Raw genomic sequence first — 17,233 nt, forward strand, 5'->3', positions numbered from 1 at the left:
TAATAACTTGACATTCCATGTTTCTATCATAAATAACTTACATAGTGAACACACATACTTATGGTTATAAAACAAATGTTCTCCCCTCTCTTGTTGCCAAAAATACCGCGAAACGCGTAGAATGTGGGCGGAAATTTGATTTGAAGTACTCGCATACATCCCTCTTATTTAAACAAACGATAACATTCAAGTGAGTGAGAGGGTTATGCCTACGTAATCGGTTAAAAATGATGTGATGACTTTGAAACCCACTAGGTTATCGATGAATTGCGTTGAATTTAGGCCTCGACGGATAGGCGTACGTGATTGAAATATAGGAGAGATGAAGAGGAAGGGGCAGGTTTAAAAGAACAAATAAGAATATTCCACTCAATTCTGCAGCTGACTGACTGTTGCAAGTCATTGAGATACGTGTCTAGGTGCATTAAATACGTTAAGTTTTGTACTTAATGGCAGCTCTGCAGAATTGGGTGGATATTCTTCTGTGATACTTTTTATTTATGAACAACGAATATCTATCAGTATACATTTCAAAAATAAACAAATGTATTTTAATTCATCTAGAAATATTTACGTGGGCGTTGATGTACCAACTACTAAATGGGTTATAACAACAAAAACTTGTTAGTTTTTAAGTTCAAGGTACTCATCCATCAAAGCTTATTATTATTTTGACATGTAGCAAAATAAAAGCTTCTCGTTATTTTTTAAAATGGTATGTTTAACTGATTTTAAGTCCGTTTCCGTGAAGTTAGTCTGTATATATTCCGGTATGTGGAGGTGTAATGTATAACAAAGGACTTAAGGTTGAGTTCAGCATTTTATTTTGACAATGTTTATGCTCTAGGTCGGAAGTGACGGAAAGCGACTAACTTATACATAGACCTGTAAATAACTATATGATTATTAAACGATAATATTCTTTATTTTAATCAGACATCCCATTGATGTTCAATGAATGCTTTTCATTGGTCAAAAGTTTTTGATACGCAGCACGTGATTAATACGGAAATCTAGATAAATACTTCTTTATAAACATTGCGTCATTTAATCTAAAAATAGATTATACTACCTTGAAATCAATTAAGGAATGTTTGTATTTTGTTAATTGATGACGTCACGCATTTAAATTTAATCCATGCAGAAACACAGTGCAACGAGTGAACTTGTAGGATCATAATGCCGAATTATTTTAGGTTCGTTCGTTATTAAAGATCCTATCATACCCTCTAAAGCTCTGTCTACACTATCAAACTAGTTTGACAAAAAAAGTGTTATATCATCATCATCATCATCATCATCAATAATATATTTATACAGGATAAAACAATCAGATAACAGTGTATCTGTTTTACATTGTGGTCCTGTCTTATATGCCCAAATATGGTAGTGATATGCCCAAATATGGCAGTGATATGACATCACCAAAGTACATTATGGGCACATCACAGTTTTTGTCACATTAAACTTTGATAGTGTAGACAGAGCTTAATGCATGTTCTAAAAGTGTCAATCTCCGCGTGATGGACGATTAAAATTACATGAAATGGTGGTGGGGGGGGGGGGGGGCGTATTTCTAAAAGGTAGTGAAATTGAATGACTAAAGGAAGTTACCCGTCGTAAACTATTAATTAAAATGTATTAAAGTAGAAACATAAAGTATTATATATCGTGTCATACCACTGCATTACTATTACTATACGTAAATAGAAGTGTAGACAGTGCAGTATTATATATACTGTACATTATTTCGGTATATGTGACTTTCCTCGTATAGTATCGCGGGATACAATGTAGACGCTTGTATACAAGCAAAGGCGCACCATATACACACAACAGGATGCTAAGAAATGTGTTTATTAGTACTAATATAACACCTTAGAAAACAGACATAAAGGGAAAAGTAATACACGAATAAGTCTATTGGACACATCTTTTCAGTAAAATCAGACGCATGGCTAACCGCAACTTGCAGCAAATAACTCTGTAATTAAATTTTACCTTTTGTGTGTTACCCTTTGTGTTATTTCTATTTGCGACACAGGCTGCCCGAGGTCTAGATAAATAGTTTTTGAGAGTGCTTGAATGGTACAGAAGGTAAGCCACAATTACAGGATTATAGTATAGTAAGTATGTCGATATTTAACTTTTTAGTTCTTTTTTTTTCTCATAAAGTTATGAATATGGTAGGTAGTAACACATGACTTAACATTTAGAAATACATAAACCAGACCTGGATTACCGGTGTAGTTAGACTTTCCGTCTAATAATTTACTGTACTTTTTTAAAGGCGCGATTAAGTAAGAGTGGTTAGTTCCACCAAAGCGGTGTAGGAAATATTGATTTGATTTTAAGGGCGTACAATTAACAGATCTTTTAAGGTGTTAGACTCTTTAGATATAATCACCGCATATCTACATAAGTAACCGCAATTACAGGACTCTGATAGGACATTCATTATTTAACTTATTTTTTATATTGTATAAGTTTTGAATAAGTCAATTTATGTTTAGCATGATATAATCATAATAATAATAGTCTATTGATGATCTCGGGATTAAAGTTAGGCTCTCTGCCACATCAAATGGATTTTGTGTACTTTTCTAAGGTTCAACTGAGAAGTGTTAGTTCTGCCCAGTGGCACAATATTTGATTTTAATGACGTATAAATCGCAAATTGTCTGTAGGCCTATTACTGCTAAATAGCGGGAAGACGGTGAATAACAAGTACCAAACATGGAATACCGGAAATCAGGAAATGCTAGAAGTGAAATCTTTGTTTACCTATACCTAGTTTGATTATTTTTTGTTGTTGAAATGAAACTGATAAAAACAACGATAAGTTGTTAAGTTTCTCAAGTACGTAGAAACTCTTTCATCAAAGTTTAAACATCTTTGTTAGCTATTATTATGCAGTGTTAATTTATAAGCTTTATTCCCTAACCTGAGATGATACGACATTTTTTCAGAAAGAATAAGAAAGCGTATTAAGGCCAAGTTTCACAGACAAGCGTTGACGGTAATAAAAATATAGAATCTATGTTGTTCCTTATGACCAATTACAACGTGGAGCAGATGGGCGGTTTCCGGTCACCAGGACAGATACGGATTCTACGTGGGACAAACTACGCGGTTTTCCGCTTACCGTTACCACTCGTCTGTGTAAATTCGCCTTTATTAGGTCCACCAGCTATTTCATTGGTTAGTGTTTAATGTGATATGTGTCCCTAAGTCTTGTTCAATGCATTAATCTGAGGATTAGAAATCAGTCGAATCGAATATTTAGCCTACGCCTCCAATGCTTGGTTTCACCTCGAGATGACGCAAGCGCAACGTAAGCAATTGATCAGTCAAAAGCGATAGATTATTCGAACTATCGGTTGTTATGGTCCACTTGCTTGCGTTGCGTCTTTAATGGGAACTGAACTTTAACCTTTTACATGTTACTGGCTGGTTTAACACTACACCATGTCCCACTATGTTGACCTTTGTAAAAGTGTTGCTCATGACACAAAACAGCAAATGTTTGTCTTATTCTTCTTTAACGTTTTTTGAGGATGTGTTCAATTATCAGTGCATTTTGAAAGAGGTTTCAGTGTTGATTGTATAGTTTCAAAGCGATAAATACACAGTTCAGAAAAAAGGAATAAAGTATTGTGTTTTTTCTTTCGTAGGCCTACTATTTAAATTTCAATAAATGCGACAATACAACGTTTGTAAACAAATCGTATATTAAAGATAATACAACTGTCCTCTTTGAACAAATATTTTTTTTCTGTATTTTCAAAGAAGGAACATTTAGTTTTAATTTTCACGGTTAAGTAAAATTAATACAATACTCGGCATATGCTTTCAATTCAAATCAGTTTATTAATTAAAACATTATTGTCACACAAAACCACATTATTATTGGGCCGTTACTGAAATAAAAAATAAGAAAATATTTTAAAATCAGTCACTTACCAGATGTATTAATCATATACAAGTACTAAAAGTAAACAAAATATTGCCGCAAACAACTAACGAAAATAGTTACAAACTAAAGGTTACTGTACAAGTATATATTTCATTAAAATTTTTATATAAATAAATTTCAAAGTTCGTCTTTAATCAGGTAGGCATGATAGTCAGTAAAAATAATAAACTCGATATCGCAATTGTTCAAGGCATTGTAATTCAAATAATTGGTTAAATGAAGCTTAGGATCTTAATAGTCTGATGTCTGTTGATTCCTCAAAATATAATGCCAAGGTTAGATTGCTAATGAAGAGATCAAAGGTCAAAGTTAAAAAGTCAATTGTACAGTGACATATAGGAAAACTATCCCCATAGAGCCCAAACACATTAGAAAGAAAGGCAACCTTGCAAGTTTCGTTAATAGCTAAATTTCGATTTGGAATGGTAGAACTGTTAATCTACGCATGCGTATACACATTTCATTTATTATCGTAATTTTGTTGATCAACTTACGTTCGTCTGATGTCTACCGTACTGAAGCGAAAGCTCTCTAGATATCAGAGCGTAAAATATAACGTTTTTAACTTACCTTATTTGTTTTTAGTCGCGTGGACGCGACTCTATAGTTCACTATGTCGGTCGGTCTGTCGGTCTGTCTGTCGGTCTGTCCGTCTGTCTGTCGGTCCGGTATCACTATGCATTGTAGCACGCGACTTAATGGCTGTTGGCCTTGTTTGAGATAGCTTTGATGTTCATTTTTCCATTTATAATTTCAATGCTCTGGTACTATAATATAGGCCTAACAAAGTTTTAATTTTGAAAAAAAAAACAGAAGTTATAAAGAAGCTAAAGTTTAAAAAAAAAGACCCCTTCAGTGAAATGTGTGTTCAACATTCAAACAATTCCTGTTTTAAATTGTTTGATTCCAAACGCAAATAAACACTTTTATTTTTAGCTCAAATTCAAAAGAAGTTTTAATTTGGAATTTGAAATGTTGTACTATTTTGTATGTTTTATAGTATTTTAAATATGTTTATACGTATTTTAGCCTAAAGGTATTTTAATATCTTTTGAAAAAATTAAAGTGTCTTAATAATAACTTATATCTATGTCTATATTGAATTGCTATATTCCACAGTATTCATGGATGATTGATTTTATTAATTTCGATCGTCACTACTTTGCCCATCTTGAAAATGTTATTACAATTTTAAAAATATTGAAATGAATCTATTATTAAATTACAGAAACCAAATTAGGCAAGCGTGTTTTCCCGGAAACTACGTCATGCATTTTTTATCACAACGCATTCCAAGACTTACAAAAAAAATGTCCGGAACAAAATTCCATATATTGTACAGTCCATTTAAATTTAAAATCTCTAAGCTAAACTTTAAATGCGGTATTATTGCAACATGCCTAGCCTAGTTCGTGTTATTGTTTGCTTCTTTCGTGGGAGTTCTACAACCCGCCTCCAATTTTCTTCATATAATTTTAAAGCATATGTCAAAACAAGATTTAGTTATTTTTTAGGATTTTTTTTATCCATTATTAAAGACGAAAATTGTTTGCTAGTACGTAAAAAACAAAATCAATGATAGTTCCATGAAAAGTTACATAGAAGCCTACGATTTGTAAAATGAAAGTAACTTAAAGGCCAGGTGCGGGCAAACAATTTCTATTGATCATACATTCCAATAATTATCGATCTATAGTTTCCCCTATGTTTCATAATGTTTGGGATTTTATTTGTGTTACTTGAGCTTTTTAAAAATAAGCACTTTCTTATCAGTGGGGGGATAGTTCAAATTACACAGTAAAATCTCTATTCTTTTGTACACAAATTTTGTAAAAAGAGAGGCATTTTAAAAAGCTATGAAAAATAAACGGTGTGGTAAAAAATGTTATCAGATGACTAAATATAGGTAATATAACTTGAATTTTACATTACTGGTATTTTTATTCAACTTCAGATTTTTATTTTCATGCTATAGCAGAAATTATCCACCGTATATCCACCATCTTTTTTCACCTTCTAGAAAGTCACTAGACATGTTATTACATTAGGTTAAACTACCTAACTACTGAAAAAAAGTCTTCCTGGTTTTTATAGCAGAATTTTTCCAAATTTTGTATTTGACCATATTAAGGGAAATTCATGCTTTTTTCGTTTTGATTTCTGTTACAAATATTTGATTTATGTACAATTAACCAGATATTATATTTAAAATTCATGCCTGTATCTGAGCTTTAAAGTTGATCCATATTTTCAGAAAAACCAACAAATTCAATTTCATTGAAAAAATTGCGATCTAAAGTTTTGAGAATTTCAGTTACGGTTTTTATTGGAAAAATAAGCAAGTAGATAAATATACTATATGTGGGTGTATCACATTATCTTCCATGGTTTGGATGTAAATCTCGATTTATATAATTAATAATATTTTATTGGCATAATATGCATATTAAACAATAGAATAGATTTGAAATTGACTTGCTATGTTCTGTTAATACAAATATGTTTGGTACACTACCTCCTATTATAATTTCAATTTAAGATTAGCCTGCATTTATTATTTATTCATTTATTTAACATCTTTATTACACAATAAGGTAAAATAAAAAACTGTTTTGCATTGTGTTCCTTTCTTAAAAAATACAAAATAAATCGGGCGAAAAAAAAATTATATTTTATTTTAAAAATGAGATAGATATCTAGCTTTGAATGAAGCATTTTTTTGGAGAATATTTAATTTCAGTTTGTAAGCTATTCCATACGGTATTTTAGCGCCTGCAATCAACTCAATTTTGTTTTATAATATCGTTGGCGCAAGGCCGTGAACACATTTAGACAAGCTAGGGATAGATTTCTAGAATTGGCAGCAGGACGGTCCAACAACACCCTTTCCCCAAGAGGTACTGTCTGAATCTTAAAAAGATTGTTGACTTATTCAATGGTTTCAAGACCTACTGGTCTTAATTATGCCAACCATTTGTGAAACCCGCCAGATTCACAAACTTAATAATAACTGAAATACTAAAATAATATGAGAGCTATTGACCAACAACATAGTACGCATGGTCGTCGTCTGGGGGCCTAAAATCAAGAAGAATTCGAGTCAAGAGGCATACAAATGTCTACAATAAATTAATATGACGTAACTAGGTCTAGAATTCTGGGTGGGGGTTTGTCTTTTGTCGAGATCAAAGACCACCTTCACACATAAAAGTATTGTTCAGTGGTTTATACATATTTATTATAAATAATTTTGTTATTGGTGGTAATTGGGAACTATATAACGGTCGGTTACGCGCTTTATGTCATAATTATTAAATTGGATTTGAAAAATGTATTGAAATTTAAGGTAATTTATAGGCTATTGCCACATTTAAATTTTGTTTGGAGTGTATGCCGGGGGCGAGCGGTACTAAATGGCCCGTCACAATATTTGAACATTGATAGTCTTTACCACACAATGTCCCGTATACATTCCATTTCTCAACCCAAAAACTTATCACAAACACCCACGCTATATCTACACTTAAACAAGCACGTCTTTTGATATTCAAATCATTTTGTTCGTGATCAAATTTATATACGTCAATTTGTTTGACCCGTGTACCTATTGGTATTCTGATTTCTCTGTGGACGTGTAACACTTTTTATAGTCTCTCTTTAATCCGAAAGGTAAGAATTCTAAAAAAAATTCTCGTTTTTTTATCCACCGATAAAATCTTAAGTGGAGATTCAGTGTAGTTGCAAAGACACGCTTAATAAATGGTTACAAATTTGTCACCGTTTTTATTCTTAAAAGATTAAAATACTTATTATATAAAACGGTTATTAGACCTATGTATTGTTGTATTAAGTTGCTGTACAATTTGTGTAAATGATAAAGCTTCTCTTTGACATTACATAGCTTAGTTTGAGAGTGGTTTAATTAATTTAGTTACCTTAGTTAACTTAGTTTGTTAATTTAGTTACCTATTTAACTTAGTTTGACTTTAGTTTAGTTAATTTAGTTACCTATTTAACTTAGTTTGACTTTAGTTTAGTTAATTTAGTTAACTTAGTTCGACATTAGTTTAGTTAATTTAGTTATCTTAGTTAACTTATAGTTTGAGATTGGCTTACATAAAGAGGAAAGTACTCTATTTGAAATAACATAAATAAGTAAAAACAATATCTTAATAGGTCTAATTGATATAAGTGCCGCTGTCAGAACATATTATTTTGTAAATGTTAAACTGTTCATTGCCCTTTTTAAATTAGTTTGCCTTTAGGTTTTAGTTAATGTAGTTAGTTACCTTAGTTAACTTAGTTTGCCTTTAGGTTATAGTTAATGTTCCCTCCTGTAAGTGGTGAACCATGAGCTCACTGTTGGTTGGGAAATGAATAAATAAAATAAAATAAATAAAAATGTAGTTAGTTGCCTTAGTTAACTTAGTTTGCCTTTAGGTTATAGTTAATGTAGTTAGTTACCTTAGTTAACTTAGTTTGCCTTTAGGTTATAGTTAATGTAGTTAGTTACCTTAGTTAACTTAGTTTGCCTTTAGGTTATAGTTAATTTAGTTAGTTACCTTAGTTAACTTAGTTTGCCTTTAGGTTATAGTTAATGTAGTTAGTTACCTTAGTTAACTTAGTTTGCCTTTAGGTTATAGTTAATGTAGTTAGTTACCTTAGTTAACTCAATTTTCGTATGAATAATGTTACGGCGCTCTACATAGGATTGCTAAAATAATATGTCTAGTGTTGGACATACATACTGTATATTGTTTTATAGACATACATTTAGTAATGGCCTTGATAAATCCTGTGCTTATGTTAATTATTTTCAATATGAACAATAAAAAAGTATCATTTTGATGTTAATAATTGTTGTAAAAGTGCCGGTGATTATCATTATTATTTTTCTTAATGTAAATGTTAAACTGTTAACTTTGCACATTGCGTTATGTTGCCTCGTTCGCTTTCTCGTATTCCAAGCATATTATTTCGGTACCAGTATTAAAAAATTAGTGTATTATCAAAATGTATATTAGCTATGTTACGATGTACTTCCAGAAAGTGCAAAGTACATGGTATAATGATTGATCTATGCAAACAGAAATGTAAGCCTACTGTGTACATTTTGACAATGTATACATCTATATCAACTATTTCAAACAGTTCATTACTTTGGAGTGTATTTTGATGCATTGGTTCATCTAAGTTTTATTCATAACAAAATATACCAATTAATGTTTTTTAGGCCTAAGGATTTTTAGAAATTTGGCTTTTACAATTGAGATGTTTTTCTTATTATACATTTTTTTTTCGTTTCTGTTTACCTTTTATATAATAAGATTAATATGTTTGTCAAGATTTCATTGCTTTAGCAGGCCAAGAAATCATGTAAATCAAGAAACTCATATCATGTTTCAATCCGTAAATACATTGAAATAGAATAATTTTTAAAATAAATATACCTTTGGGGGACTTGGTTACTGTCCGTATTGTTATATAAGTTTGTACTAAAAGGCTCCAAACCAATGTAAATAATGCGATGTAAAGAAATTTCTAAATTAAGAAAAGTTACCGGAGTAACTTCAAGTAAAGTAACAGAACACATTGGAAATTTGACGTTATGATCGAATTCCCAATTCTGTCTCTTAATTTGGAGTTATAACCATTTTTGTTCGTCTGAAATTATTTAGTCAGCTTCTGGTAAAATGTGTTTGTAGAGAAAGAAACATACCAGGATGAATCAGCTTATTTCCATGGGCTCATATTAAACAAGGCAATCTAACAACAAGACGATGAGCTCCAAAGATCAAAGGGTTTATCTGTGGCTGCAACACGATCAGTTCCACGCCCCTTAACAGACAAAAATATGTACAAATGATCTTGCTATTTGTCGCAGACAGATATAATATCAAAGGACTGTTCCTATCTTGGCAAGGCGAGCTTATCACCCTGTTGTTAAATTGCCTTGTGTATTAAACAAGCAATTGAAGTTACCTAAAATACATACATTAAAACATGTTTTATATTTCTCTCTATACTTATGATTAACGGTGTGTTTGGAGCAATACTTTCCTTTTGATAGGTGTTAAACGAACGTCAGTATGGTATTTAGGACGATAACATTCACCACAATATAAATACCGTTTTCAGTCGCGTGGAAGCGACTCTATAGTTCACTATGTCGGTCGGTCGGTCGGTCGGTCGGTCTGTCGGTCTGTCGGTCTGTCGGTCTGTCGGTCTGTCGGTCTGTCTGTCGGTCCGGTATCACTATGCGTTTTTTCGCTTTCTGACCTTATCTGGATATCAGTTTAATCTAGCTAAGTCAATTTTTCAAAGTATATTCCTTATGGCCAGGAATCGATGTGGTTATGTTTTCACGGTGCGTAATAAAAAATTACGTGGTCTACGCACGATTTAACGAAATCACGTTTGTAATCATATCTTCACAACCATGAATCACAATTAAATAAAATTTGGTACTCATAAATTTCAGGGCATAAATCATCATATGGCAATACAATTACGTGCGTAGCGCATGTAACGCATGCGTACGCGCGCTTAAAATGTTCAAAATTTATTTTCGATTAAATAAGAGTACGTTTCAGGCAATTTTAAGCGTTTACAAAATTGCCATGAGTGCGCAGATTTTGCTTAATGTTATTGCGCACTCTTTTTGCCCGATTTCTGTTTTCTTGACTTACTTTTCAACTCGAAATTACGTTATACGAGCACGTCAAAAGTGACAGGCTACGCACGTGTAAATTAAAAAAATATAACTGTTTTTAAACATTTCAACATTTTTAAACATGTTCAGTAATTTCGGTCAGTTGGTAGGTTGGTCGGTCGGTCGGTAAACACTAAGCACGCGACTGCAGCCATCTATATGGCCTTGTTATAAATTGACTCAGTTCTAAATCTTATCAATCTGCAGTAAAAATAAATATGTTCCTATTGTATATGTGATACAATGCGCTATAAAATAAGCAGAATAACATTCAATGGAGAAACGGTTGTCAATTCACATTACAATTCGGCATAGTCATGAAAAGTCAATGGTCATGGTAGAAACAACAATAAGTGTTGGGTCTTGTTGGGGCATTCCTTTCCCTTTGTTAGAAGCAGAACTGCAGTTAGTACTGTTGTGTATTTCCTTCCAGAATGTTTGAATTGATCACGAAATAGTATGTGTACAACTACTACTTACTACAACAACTACCACAAGTAAAATGTTGTTACTGTGTTGTTGTTGTTATTTTTTGTTGTTTAAAAGGTGAAAACAGTTTTAGTCGCGTGTACGTGTAACAGCAGCTCACTATGTCGGTCGGTTGGTCGGTCCGTAAACACTAACTTGAGCACGCGACTGCAGTCATGTATATGGCCTTGTTTGGGTTAGGCCACCACCTAACAGAGCTAAGAAATGTATTTGGCTCACACATCCTATGTTATGAGTTTACTGTGTACATACTTTCTCAATCACGCATTCGCTAAATAAACAATCAAAAGGGCCAGTCATATTCATTAGCCTACTGATGCCTTCCACGAAAATACAAAATTATTCTGTCTTCGGCTTTCTAAACCTACATTTTAACAATTTCTGTAGGTCTAATTTATGAATTTGTAAATTATATTTCATTGTATAGGCCTATTTATGTTTATGTCCTTGCCTTCCAGTAACTATACTTCTATATTCGACAATATATTTCTATTAATTTTTTTTTGCTTGCGTGCTAACTTGAAACAAATTGTTTTAAATGTTTCGGTCCAGCTAGTCTAGATGCCAGGACTCTCTCGATTACCTACAAACAAGAGAGTGTTGGACACTCGTAATTCCTTCAAGACGTGCATACGGGGACGTTAGTTTAGGATAGTATAATTTTAATCCAGACCTTTTTATTTGAATTGCCCCGTGTGGGATGATTAACGATTTTTTTTTAATTGAATTGTATTAAATTGTATAAGAAAAGACTTATTATTTCGCTTTTTATTCCATTTTTCACATTTTTTTTTAGTTATTTCAAGACATAAATTCTTGTTGAATTGAAAAAGCTATACTGGACGATAAACAAACCTTCGTGATTTTAATTATCTTCTATAAACATATAGGCTTGTTTGTATTATGTTTGTTATTATTTCAAATACCTTGATTTGTAAGAAAATGTATTGTAGGATCAGAAATCAAAAATTATTAATTTCACCTATTTAAAACATAGTATACGATCAGTCAGGTGTAGGCTAAATCGTGTTACAATAATTATAAAGGTGTGGAATGCAGGTAAATACACGTATTATTAAAAACATGTATACAATATAAAGAATTCTGCTAATAAAACTAAATCATATGAATTTAAGTTGTGAATTGTTGAATCATCTAAAGAAAATTATATGACAACGCAGGCGCACCCACGATTATTTTTTAAATCGGCTTAGTATGGCATTTTTACGACTTTAGGAGTTCTGATAATGGAGAATTGTGAGTATACTAAAATCAGTGTGTATACAATAGACCTACCACAAAGACAGGATAATATTCTTAATATTCTTAAACATCATTATCCTTACCCCCTCACAAAACGTCGCAAAATAAACATTCATTTAGTCATAATTATTATCCATAAGGTGTGACGTAAGAATTAACTACAATTCGCTAATGCAAACAATTTTTGTCAAGCCATCTGCGTAGTCGATGTATGGGGTTCGAATCGATCCCATAACAAACTACTTTTTACTTTATAGTGAGACAGATTATTTAGAGGGCTAGGTTAAGTTATTAGGGAGTAGTTCGGCTATCTTTCACATAAGGAGTCCCCAACGTATGTACGAAAACAAATCTCCCCCGGTCCACACTCTTTTTATGATGTGGTTGCAATAAGGTCAGGACAAAGTCTACGTAGTTTTTATTCGCTATTTCCCAAACGTATTTCAAAGTTAACTCAAAATTTAACTTCAAAATTAACTTAAGAGTCGATTTGGACAAATAAAGAAACGGGAATTAGTGTAGAGAGCCTATAGGGTCATTAGGTTCGCCATTTCTATTAGAGTAGAACCGACGGTAAAGAAACAGAAACATATGTGTGTAGGCCCGGTAACTCTGATTTTAATCCATAGCACGGGTTGAATTCCTTTACAGCACGATCTTTAACAGAACCGTACATTGTAGTACTGTAGTATGAATATCGGCAGAGATACCACGCGTTACCATTGGCCGACCATGCACGTCGGGAGTAAACTTTCTTAATCCCGCCATTCTCTGTTGGATTTCATAACACAATACAGGCGTTGAACGAGATAACTTAATTTGAAAGCATGCCAGACACGCTTTGTAAAATTATTTCACATTGTGTGTTAATGGGTGTCATCAAAGCTTATGATAATAACTTGAATATAAATCTGTTTTATTTTGGCGCCAACAAAAGACAATCGCTTCAAAGTACAATTATCTGAAGCGATCATCTGAATGATCGCTGTCATAAAGGCATATTAGTGTTGAATAGCTTTGCATTTATACTTGCTAATCCATAATAAAAATGTGTGGTTTAATTTATAAATACTAAATTTTGTTTTATATGAAAGTAAAACTCATTCAATTTAACACAGGCCTACATCCAATTGTCATACAGTTCAAACGTAAACATTTCACCTTTAAGATTCAAGATTCAATTTTATTTTGCCAATTAAAATGGAAATAATATGCCCAATGTAACGGTATTTTTTAAATATTTTGTACGTTCCTATTATAACCAAGTTTTACATGTGGAATAAAGTGTACAAAATTGGGACTGGATAACCACGAGTTCATGCAGGGTCTTCATTAAGATTGTGTAAGATTCTTCATAAACTTTTTTGTGGTTAACCACCATAAACTTGATCAAATAAATGTTAGGGTGCGTTCAGGTGTAGTTAACTACTTGACAATGTTATTTCATGGGCACAATTAGTAACCAACTTACCTGAGTAAATAAAGTCTGAACGAGCCCTGAGATGCACGCTACAACCGCCATGATTAATTTAATGTTAATTATATTTTGGTTAAAATCCAAAAGTTTTACATTTTTTTGCAGAAAATGTAAGCCTATGTCGGCCTTCTTGTTTTTTACTACCGTACTTTCGTATGCAGTTTATTGTCAATTAATTGTCTTTGTTTTTTAAAATAGAAATTGACACAAAATGGATCTTCGAATTACTGTTTTATTCGTGTTGGCACTGATGTTTGTAGGTACAGAAGCTCCAGCTCCACCAGGTTGCAAAAAGTAAGTTAATTAACATCTTCTACATTGATGGTGTGATACTACGAAAACAATTTATCGGGGATACAGGCAACAGACAGACACCTGATTATCATAGGCAAATCCGTAATACAGCTTCTCATGTGCCTGTTAGGTTAAGGATGATACGGGCATCACATGAGAAGCACATGAGATGCTGTATCACTGATTTGTACTATGATATTGGACACATTTATACAGTACCGATATTTATATACCGTTTTACATTCACAGCGTCATTGCTTAGTGTCGAGTTTCGACTTTTGAATCTAAAGTTATATACAATTCTATGTGTTTTAATTGAAATAACCACCCTAGGCTCTAAAGATTTACAATACTGTTTTCTCGTTGTTTTCAGTGCAGGCGTTTCCGGACAACGTCCACCGGGTTGCGGTGGTCAGATTGGCAAAAAAGATAAACTACTAAACACATTACTCGAACGGTGGGTAGCCAAACATATTCCTGTAATACTTATCACTAGAAGCTGTTTTCAATAGATTACAACACCACTGATATTCAAATCACTTTAAAACAGGAAAATGATTGTAGAATCATGATATTTTTCAGCTCTGTATCTTTGTAACATATTTATATAACAAATACACGAAGTTCAAGTAAGTTAAGTGAAGCTGTTGATCATTGTAATAAATGTATGTATTAACTTTCGCAACGTACGTTTGTACTAGTAAAATACATTTCGAAATGATTTCATGATAATGTTTATTTTGTAGATTATTGGTAAGAGAACTCGAAGCAGAAGTAGCCGAGGAAGAGCAAGCCCTTAAAAGGAAGGCAATGGATAACCCACAAGCCCCAGAAGCGAGAGAGCTTGACAATGAACAAGCCCAAGAATTGAGGGACTTAGATGCTGATGAAAAACAACAAGAAGAAACTCGTCTTTTGAATTTACTGCTTGGTTTAAATGGTGAAAGAGATATCAAAAAATAAACAAATTATATTGGACACTACGTGGTCAGATTTGAATCTGTGTGCGTTCAAAGCAACTCTCATGCACGTGATTAACCATTCAACCATGATTGAACACGTGAGAGTTTTTTTCACATGACTCAACGGATTGACTACGCGGAAACTTACTTGTACACTAAACATATTATATCATATACAAAATGGGATACTCTTTAAATTAAAACTCTAAGAGCGATTCCAATCATTTTTTCTACTTTCCGGCTAAAATATGTATATTTTGCAAATTTCCAAAATTATATGGACGTATATGTTACTTTGACAATAGCTGTACATTAATTTTTATATTTTTAAAATATTTTATCGAATGTATAGTATGAATCAAAAGTATTTTACCTTACGTTTGTGCGTAATAACTGCACTGTATGCAGATATGTTAAATAAGTGCAGTTGTAATTTCTCTATCGGAAGATAACTAGGTTGTTATACTAAACATCGTACAAAAATGTCAAAAATTGTCCTCAAAATATACCATGTGATATAAGTGAGTTGTAAAGAAGGTGGCCTTAATTAAAAAGTGCCCCCTGCGTGTATCTGAATAAATTCCATGCATTTATTAAAGAATATTAATAATTCTTCTTAGTCAGCATTTTGTTTAATAAGATGTAACGATACAATACCTCTTTCCTATTTTTAAACGAGTTTGTTTATAAAGGCCAATATTTTAAGATATTCAAAAGTGACTTAAGAAAACACTACAAAACTTACTACAACAAAATAATTATTTGTCTCGAAGAACATCAAATTAAGATTCTTTGTAAAATTGATTAAATTGCCATAATTATATAAGATGTGTTATTTATAATTAAATAAAACAACTAAGTTACGCTATACAAGTTTCGTAATTGTTGCAGTATTCACCTGATATCCCTTCCCTTTCACACCAGAGACATTCCGGAGTTGAAAGGGGTATTATATTGAGCCTACCTACAGACGAATCAATTCGCACAAATCAAACTCTCAGCTTATGCGCATGCGTATTCATATTTCCATCAAAGTCTTCTTCTTCTTCTTCCAACAAACGCAACCACAGAAGGCCTACAATGACTTCTGGGTCCATAGCAACGTACATGAGCAATGGTTGTTGAAATGGCGATAGACATTATCATTATTAGCCTATGCATGCGCATTTTCTGTTTCTTCATGAATGTTCGATTGAAATAAAAGTGAAAAAAACCCCAGAATATACATCCCATTTACCAGTTTGGATTTTTGTAGGCCTATATATCTCGTCCGGCCGGCCTTCTTATCATTATAACATAAGCCTATTCCTTTATCTTAACATTTTAAACATAAATCAATTCATTCTTATGTCTCTGGACGGTAATATTTTACTGGTCATGGGTTCGATTCTTCCTTGCTTCCTCCTCTTTATTTATATTAGGCATGTATAGGCCTACCAAGAACATTACGTAATGTAAACAAAACGTTGTTCCACGTCCGTCGTTAAAATACGCATGCATGATTTAGCGCTGGACGACTAAATGAAAACATTGAATTTAACTTTGTCCGTAAAACGTCGAATAGGCAATGCACTTGTAAAGCTAAGAATAAAGACAAATTATATTGAAAGGTTAAACGGTTACGTCAGTGGCATAGCTTGAAATTGACAGCTGTTAGCAAGAATGACGGTAACAGTGTAATTTAACTGTTCAGTTATAACGTAACGGTAACGTTATGCTGATGTACCTGTGGATATAAGCAGTAGGCCTAATGATTGAAGCGAATGATAGTCAAAGATTTTGCCTTTGGAATATAATGATACACCAAATAACGAAAACGTAGACCTTGGAATATACAATGCACCAAATAGAGAAGCTTAGACCCATCGAATATAATAACAAATAGCGAAGGCTTCGGCCGATGGAAATACTATTATAGTATAGTATAATACTGGAGGTTTTATGTTTAAAGCTCAAGTATACAAACTGATATGTGCTTGACATTTTCGGTGAGTAATTGTTGTTTATTATATTCATTGTAGGCATGACTAATGTCCATTCTTCTGTGCGATGTCTTTCAT

At 32.7% G+C, this 17,233-nt stretch overlaps 1 protein-coding gene across 3 annotated transcripts; it reads left to right on the forward strand.

Moving 5' to 3' along the window:
• The first annotated feature begins 1,972 nt into the window (after window positions 1-1,972).
• On the forward strand, window positions 1,973-16,046 carry LOC140054433 (uncharacterized). 3 transcript variants are annotated; one of them, XM_072099416.1, is made up of 4 exons: window positions 1,973-2,097; window positions 14,116-14,211; window positions 14,585-14,668; window positions 14,958-16,046. In XM_072099416.1, exons 2-4 carry the CDS (start codon window positions 14,129-14,131, stop codon window positions 15,172-15,174), a joined length of 384 nt encoding a protein of 127 aa, XP_071955517.1. In that variant the 5' UTR covers window positions 1,973-2,097; window positions 14,116-14,128; the 3' UTR covers window positions 15,175-16,046. The 3 variants fall into 3 exon arrangements, with proteins under 3 accessions (XP_071955517.1, XP_071955516.1, XP_071955515.1); XM_072099415.1 differs by having other exon boundaries at window positions 2,009-2,126; XM_072099414.1 differs by lacking the exon at window positions 1,973-2,097 and adding an exon at window positions 7,536-7,645 and having other exon boundaries at window positions 14,958-16,045.
• The last annotated feature ends 1,187 nt before the right edge of the window (window positions 16,047-17,233 follow it).

The sequence above is a fragment of the Antedon mediterranea genome, chromosome 7 (genome assembly GCF_964355755.1).
Source record: "Antedon mediterranea chromosome 7, ecAntMedi1.1, whole genome shotgun sequence".
Taxonomy (NCBI): Eukaryota; Metazoa; Echinodermata; class Crinoidea; order Comatulida; family Antedonidae; genus Antedon; species Antedon mediterranea.